Source organism: Triticum dicoccoides, chromosome 5B, assembly GCF_002162155.2.
Source record: "Triticum dicoccoides isolate Atlit2015 ecotype Zavitan chromosome 5B, WEW_v2.0, whole genome shotgun sequence".
NCBI classification, from domain to species: domain Eukaryota; kingdom Viridiplantae; phylum Streptophyta; class Magnoliopsida; order Poales; family Poaceae; genus Triticum; species Triticum dicoccoides.
In genome coordinates, this window is record NC_041389.1 from 478,958,316 (window position 1) to 478,966,409 (window position 8,094).

General features: G+C 41.0%; 1 protein-coding gene across 1 annotated transcript; it reads left to right on the forward strand.

Moving 5' to 3' along the window:
* Positions 1-266: 266 nt before the first annotated feature.
* LOC119309791 lies at positions 267-6,471 on the forward strand. Its single transcript, XM_037585711.1, has 21 exons — positions 267-461; positions 553-1,200; positions 1,310-1,462; positions 1,547-1,937; positions 2,206-2,295; positions 2,387-2,458; positions 2,572-2,649; positions 2,739-2,798; positions 2,889-2,963; positions 3,327-3,491; positions 3,582-3,662; positions 3,811-3,921; positions 4,033-4,169; positions 4,243-4,359; positions 4,454-4,594; positions 4,684-4,749; positions 4,855-5,120; positions 5,216-5,405; positions 5,532-5,642; positions 5,727-6,056; positions 6,154-6,471. Exons 1-21 carry the CDS (start codon positions 339-341, stop codon positions 6,271-6,273), a joined length of 3,525 nt encoding a protein of 1,174 aa, XP_037441608.1. The 5' UTR covers positions 267-338; the 3' UTR covers positions 6,274-6,471.
* The last annotated feature ends 1,623 nt before the right edge of the window (positions 6,472-8,094 follow it).

An 8,094-nucleotide genomic window follows, 5' to 3' on the forward strand; every position in this document is an offset into this window, starting at 1 on the left:
AAAAGTTACCATTCAAGACAGTCAAGATGCAGTCACCTATCAATTTGATGATCCACCATTAGTTCCCCCTACGGCTGGGTTGCAAATTACTATCCATCCTGCTGCAGCCTCATCATCGGAGCACTCTGTAGCACAAGAAGCGGCTCACAATACAGTTGCAGAGGAGTGTCCGGCACATGCGGTACCGGGTCAACAAACTAATCCTAATAACACATCAACATCTCACACTTCAACGGGGATCCCCCCGTTGGTTTCACCCATTGTTGCTGGAGGGAACACTTCGGTCGGTTCCAAGAGGTCGGCTGCAACAACATGCAACCGTTCCAACTCCCATCAATATGAAAATGACGATGATGATTTTGACCCCCCCGCCACCTAGAACTGCTCTTACCCGGAGGACCGACCCGCCAGTCAAGCGGCCAAAGGTAGCTAAAGCTATATCATCCACCGCCGGTCATAATGTGAGTTTTATCTCAAATGCCCAACTTATTTTCTGTGAGTTTTCAAACTTTGTTTTTGCTGGCCTCAACAATACATTTCATTGTTTTCCAGGGAAACCAACCATCAAAACCGGCACCAACCATTAGGTGCTCACCTGGATTCGTGCTCTCTGCCATTGATCTATTAACCCAAGATCAATATGCAAATGTCAAGGCTACTCCATTGGGTGAAATTCTGAACCTAAAAGCTGATGCTCTTGAGTCCAGGAATTTGCCGGTATTCCTTATGAACAAGACTGACAAGGACACTCTAATAATCAACGTCGGCACTCAAGGTGGACTGAAAATTACCCCGCATGCTGTGCATTGTGTCATGGGCACTCCACTTGGTGGTCGTGACCCATCGGTCTGTTCTGTCACCCAAAAGAATGAGCTGCTTAGACTCAAGAACGAGCTGAGCGTGCCAGTCGATCAGAATATAACCTACAAAACTCTGTGCGACTATATAAAGTTGAAGAGGCCTGATGATTTGTCCACAAGATGTTTCATTCTGATTATATTCAACTGGTTACTCTTTCCTTCCACAAGGACATATATATCTGGTAGGGAGGCTGCTTGGACTGCAGACATTGCTAATATTGGTGCGATCGATTGGTCCAAAGCTGTTGTTGATTACATGAGGGATAGTGTTGCAACATGGCACTCCAAGAAGAACAACAATGGAGTATTGTCCATTTCTGGTTGTGTGCTCTTTTTAATAGTAAGTTTACTAGATGTAGTTCCTTTTGTATCTTTAAATTTCCAACCAACAGGAAGTGTCTACAACCTAGAATTTCATTAGTACTACTAAATCTTTATGGCTTCTTCAGATTTACTATTTGGACAATCTCCTGAGTGTCAATATGTTGGATGCGTCTCAAACACCACGCATAGCTTTCTACAACACTGGGAAGATGCAAGCTATCTTAAGTGAGGATAAGTCGAAGAACAAGCCAGACTCGGAGTCATATGGCAACCTACCGGTATGTTTCCCTACCCTATTGCTGCCAACTAGTAAATCTAGCTTTCATAATATCATTACATTAACTCTTTATGGTTATTTCCAGCTTCGGTCCCAGGAGGGTACTTGCTACTTGGATGTTAATGCCAACGCGACATCAGCAAGCCATGCTCAACCTCATGCCCATTCTGTTCTGTTCATTAGCATGCTGGAGCAACTCAGGGACTGCGTGGATCAACTACCTCAATCGAAGCAGGTTGTGGCATTTGCTGCTATACGGAGGTGTGATGATTCAGTTGCCAAACTACTTGCTGATGTTTCTCTCGAACAACGCAAGGTTGTATCGGAGTTACGCTGCATAATGCTCGATCCTTCGACGTCTTCGCCATCACCTCCAATTCAGAGGGATCCTAAGCCAATTTCTCGTGCTGCGGCACATTTGGATAATGTAGCGGGCAATGTGGACATCGATCACACTACTATCTTTGGCCCCAATAGTTAGTACCATATAATTCTATTTTTGATGTGTTTCTCACCACCACATTACCTAGGGAATAAAACTTGAAAACAAGACATCAAGAAGGGAATTATGGCTCCTGTCACTAAGCTTGTTTATTTTTACCCATTTTCAGATAAGAACCCACCTGGGAGATCTTCAGCCCAACTCGCTCGGGGTGATTCCCAATCCTCAGTGACCAACTGCCATCAACATTTTTCACACCCTTCTCTACTTTTCATTGCTGTCTTTTTAACGATATATCTTAGCTTTTGCTACTTTTCTTGATGGCCCAGCAGAACGGTCGATTCATGACATTCCTGCTGCTACAGACAATATTGAAGTTGATGGCACCAGTAGTAAGTTTAATCTTGTTCTTTTCTCTCTTTTCTGCCTCACTAGCGCATTTCTCTATATTATGCCCTTTCAAAAATCACACGTTATGTGCAGTACAATCCGAAGCCGACCGCAGTGTTCAGCGAAACGATGGTGTGGATCCCAGCAAGAATCTTCCATCGTCAGGTATTGGTCATGATGGCACATAATTTTATAAGTTAATTCTATGACTCACCACAACGCAACTAGTCATTTGCATATCATATATTTAAACCTTGTGTATTTTTACTAATTATCAGCAGATGGCCCACTGCAAGGTTCTCTTACCCAACTGCTCCAGGGTAATATCGAAGCTTCTACGACCAAGTCCCAGCAAGGTTTTTGCACACCCTTATGTTATTAAATTGCATTTCTTTGTTCTTACAAACCATATTATTTGTCACCCTTTTTGTTGTTGCTCTTGCAGAAAGCTTGCTTAACGCATTTTATGGACCTTATGACAAAAGCGAAAATGATTGCACAAGTAGTAAGCTTACATTTTTCTGTATGTTTCATATGTCTTCAACTTGAATAAACTAATTTTAATTGTATACCTTGTCAACATTTGCATGCGCAGACCAGCCCAATAAACCTCATCAAACAGTTGAGCCACACAATACTGTTGACTCTATGAACAACCTTCCACCACCAGGTTTCATTCCTCATCTCACTTTCCATTCTATGCTAACTTGATGTAGTGATTCATGTAATTTAAATGTTTTTCACATATGAAGCTGGTAGTGACTTCTTACATTTGATGGTAAAACCCACTTGTTATTGTAGTAATCCCTCTAAGGGTTTCCATGCACACATTTATGATAATACCAAGTTTCTTTTCTAGGAATTCATTTTATTTCGTGGTGTTTCCACTTGTCATTTATTGTAACACCAACTAGATATTCTAGTAATCTATTTATTTCCGCCTAGCTATGTTGAAAATTGAACGCACCACGACCAACTATTTCTCACCTTTTCTTTAACCCTACACGACAACTTCTGAACGCTGTGCATGCAGACAAACAACATGGCTCTGACAGCCACTCAAAAACCGATTGCCCTACTCATGCTGCTAACTGTTCTGATGTGGATGCGCAAGGAATCACCGATCCCATTACGTTTTCTCAAATGTGTGAAGGCATTGAATATGATGGAACTGGATGCCCCTCATGTGATGCAGACGGTCAGTTCATTAATCATAATACAAATTCAATACATCTTCGGACTGCACTTGTTTATGGTAATACTATTATAATTTTTCTATACTGCACAGCGCGTCTTATTAATGAGGTGCACCTTGATGACCTAGGCCATGAGCATGAAGAAGAAGCTGAGATAGCTCCAACTAACACTGGTAACTAGGATACAAATCTATTACTTCTCTTTTGACATGTTTCTATATTTTCGCTTACTACTGGTCTTGTTTATCTATTTGTAAATACTATCTACTGCTTGGTTGTTTCATGTACAAATATTTTCTTCGAATTTCTTTTTCTTTCTAGATGCAGAAAACTTGGGGGTGGGTGTGTCAGACGTATTCACGGGCCAAAAGTTTGTCAATGAGGCACAAATCGATGCAGAAGCTGCTGATCACACAGAGCAGGTCTCAAAAGGTTGTTTTTCCTACTCAAACTTAAGTCCATACCAACTTATAAATAGATGTGTCGGCTTCGCCAAAATTATAACATTTTTTTTCAATGACTTAATTTTATGGTTAAGTATAGATGGCCATTTATCTGTGGATGCACCAATAATTACTGGTCAAGTCCCAGTTAACCATGACAATGATGCTGATCGCCAAATTACTGTCCATGAACCAATTAGCCACACAGAACAGTGTACCACCGCAGAGAAATTTCAGGTAATACCCTCCATTACGTCTACATAGCTCCAAATATAGCACATTTCTAATGAAGTATCCATCATGTATACAGTTGGAAGATGCCAACACACCTGAATCCTTAGTATCCTTCGGTCAGCCAACACAAGAATGGGAAGTTAGCCAACAACTTCGAGATGCTAATATTCACCCAGACAGAACCCCCCATTTTGTAATTATCTATCTTTATGCTTACTTATAATTATTATGCCAGGTGCTCATAAATCTTATTAACCTCCTTTTTTACTATTTCCATTTCAATGCAGGATACTAGAGAGCCATCCCACAAAGTGTGTATTAGGAGTGGCAGTGAAATCATCAAATTACCTCACACTGGAGCGGAGGCTCAACCTACCAACCTACAGCAGTCTGCCTCCACTGCACAACAGGCTGCCCACACTATCCAGGTGATACTTTTTATAAGTGCATTCTTTTGTAAATCAGAGTTGCGGCTGCACACACATTGCCTAAAATTTACCATTTTAATGTCTGTCAGGTCTCTGATGCATCTGCTCTACAGCTGTCTCCCAGGCGCTCGGCGAGATTTAAAAAAACAGATGTTGTAAGTGCTGCCCTGCTATTAACTTTGTTTTTACATTTTTTTCCAATAGTAATGTTCACATACATAATATCGTATCTCAGTTGGGTTATTTTCTACATATTTCAGTCTACGGAAAAACATACACTTGTTCGCACCGCCAAGAACATGGAGAAGGACAAAACCAATGTCCCAAGCTTTGTGAACCCCAACCAATTCGGAGCTCCTGGAAATGTTCTGCAATGCGGTCAACTACCAGTTATCGTAAAGAGGATCAGGAAGAGACCATTGAAGATCATTTCTCCATTTAAATTACATCCTGTTAAGTCTACCATTTCTCTCAACCACGCCCGAAAACTCCGTGACATAGTAATCAACGACCTTGATCTCAAAAAGTAAACCTTCACACCATTGCATCCTATTTTTAATGTGCACTAATTATTTCATCATTTTAAAATACATTACAAATTCCGAATTAACCTTGTCATAGGACTGGACTTCTTGCTTACGAACCTTCTAAGTTATATCTTACTGGCATGGATCTCGCAAAAAGCTTCGGCGATGGGGCATCAATGCTACCCAGCTTGATGGAATACTACATAGACATTCTGCGTCACGATGAGATTAAATTAAGGCCCACGTCGGCTGGGTACAGGATGTTCCTTCGTTGGTCACTATCGGTATTTAAACCTAAATTTACAATTATCCATTTTTACTATGGCTAACCATTCCATGTTCTCGTTACCTAAGTATTCAGCATCATTTTGTCAAATCAATAATCAACATTTTTGAATTATTATGTGCAGTTCCACCTTAATGTCGATGCTCGGCACGAGACGCAATCCTTCAATCCTACTTTCATTGAGGCACTATTAAAGGAAGACCTCGCGGATAAAGACCCTCAAGATGTTCGCATGGTAAGGTTCCTTACTGCATCACACTTTTCATCTTGCATGCTCTACATCCTTTGCTCTCCATTCATATTTTTTTATCTGCTGCAGATATTATGGGTATCCCATCAGGGCAGTCATTTCTCAGTTTATTGTGTGAATCGTGTTCACAGACGGATTGACGTCCTCGATTCAGTTGACTGGAGCACACAACAGACTACATTTGAGGATTTTCATAAGCCGTGGGGTCCTATTGCTGTCGCCAGACTCAATGATGCTTTTTTAAAAGTTACTGAGGGGAAGTTCGACAACTTCTGCAAGTGGCCTATTGCTAGATTTCCAACCCCCAAACAACTTGCCAACGACTGTCCTTTCTTCTGTTTCAAATTCCTGAAATTTTATGATGGCGAGGAGAATCAATTACGAATCAAAATCGACCCAGTGAGCATCCCCCCCACACACACACGTATCGTTACTAGATAAATACGATGTCATGGCTACAATGTTAATTCTTTTTTTCTCTATGAATCATTTGCAGGAGAAGTTTAGTGATTACAGGTCGGAGGAGCTTGCATACATGGTGTTCCATGAATTGAATTTATTTCGTCAGCTACCACCTCAAATTGAAGTTTTGAGGAAGGCTATTACAAAAGCATAACCAGTTGCCGGCACTAGCAAACCAAAATGTTTCGCGAGGGGAGTCACAAGCTAGCCATGTTTATTTCCATATCCACCATGATTACTTTCCCGACAGATATTCGTCCTAATGTAAACCTAAGTGACGGAGAATATTATTGTACTGCTTTCCGTACTTGCTTCTGCATTACTGTATTTTGTATTATCTAATCGTATATTAGGTGGCACAATCGATGGCTGCAATGTGCATTAATGTTTTATATATTTTCTGTAGTACCTTTTCTCTCCCGTTATATACGAGGTCATTACTACCTAATACTCCCTCCGTCTCGAAATAAGTGCCTCAACTTTGTACTAGAGTTTCAGACACTTAGTTTGGGACAGAGGGAGTATTATTTACAATTACAGGTTAAATCACCAGAACTTATTTCCATTCACTGCAAGTAGGCACAACCTTGTACCAGAAGGCATGCCAATTTCCTACCAGCTCTTTGAACGTGTCACTCTATGTTTAAATATTTTTCATATTTTTAAATATGTAAATTTTCCTGCAAATCTTTGACCAAATCATACAATGCAGCCTACGATATGTCAAGGCTACATTTTCATTACACATACATTTTTCTTTTTGTTTTCCTGTCACCGATGTGATCAATTTTTTTATAGTAACACCATGCACCATATATGGTAAATCGACCGTAGATTCTTACGAACTATCCTTATATGGTAACACACTGAAACAATAATAGTAATTCCCTTCATTTTACGCAGTACTTATTCCCTCCATTCAATCGTGCCGACAATAGATTAGGGAAGAAATCGTGGCCGCAATACATGCGCCTTTCCCGCCCCCACCTCCCCACTAATCTTGCCGCAGCACTATATAAATATGTTTCTCCTGCGCACTGAAATCTCCTACACCTCCCAGTTTCATCAGAGCTCCCAAGTGCATGCAAGCCATGCCTCCTTCAGCCATTAGGCCTCCTCGCAAGCCATCCGCCATGCCACGGCTATACTGCGCCTGTGGCACACACGCCCAGGCTCGTGCAACTCGTTGGAGCTAACGAGGGGAGGTTCTTCTACCAGTGCCCCTATTGGGATGTAAGCGCTCCTATTCTCATTTCTTTGATGTATTTCCATGCTTCACGTCACCTCGGGTTTTTACATCCTTGTGCTTGCAGGATCCATCGGCTGCAGCCTGCAACATCTTTATTTGGGAAGATATTCTGGACAATTACGTTAACCAGAACCAGTGGCATCTTGATCTGAAGGTGGCCTTCGATGCTGCAGACAATGCCAAGGCACAAACCATCAAAATTGCTAGACAGATGAAGCTGTCCCTTGCTTTTGCCATTGCCGCTCCTGTTTTTACTTTTCTCATGTTTTACTACCTAGCTTGATATGATGTACCACTCGAAATGCGGAGACACTTCATTGATGAAGTATTTTATTTCCTTTCTTTGTTAGTTGCCTCTCCCATGTTTTAGTAATCCCTTGATATGATGTACCGCTCTAAATGTCCGAGAGACTTTAATTAATGTAGTATTTGCTTTCCTTTCTATATTACCAGTGCAAGTTCTGCAGATGATACTTCACCGTGTTTTCTATAAATTGTTTGATGTTGTTACCATTGCTGATTCGCCCGAGATTCCAATATACCTACATAAGTTTTGTGATTGCTTTTTTTGGTCAACGTAATCCTCACATGTTTCTCTTGTGGTCTGGGGTCGTAAATACATTAAATAAATCTATGGTTATAGCAATTCGCAACTGTAGTAATGCGCTTACTATCCGCAAGAATTGGGGCCTCTTGCCATTAGACAGTATATATGGTAAAAACAAC

Coding starts and splice junctions, on each gene's coding strand:
- LOC119309791 (XM_037585711.1), top strand. CDS start 339: ATGAAAATGACGATGATGATTTTGACCCCCCCGCCACCTAGAACTGCT. Junction 2,296..2,386: donor TGAAGTTGATGGCACCAGTA/GTAAGTTTAATC, acceptor CGTTATGTGCAG/TACAATCCGAAGCCGACCGC. Junction 6,057..6,153: donor TACGAATCAAAATCGACCCA/GTGAGCATCCCC, acceptor AATCATTTGCAG/GAGAAGTTTAGTGATTACAG.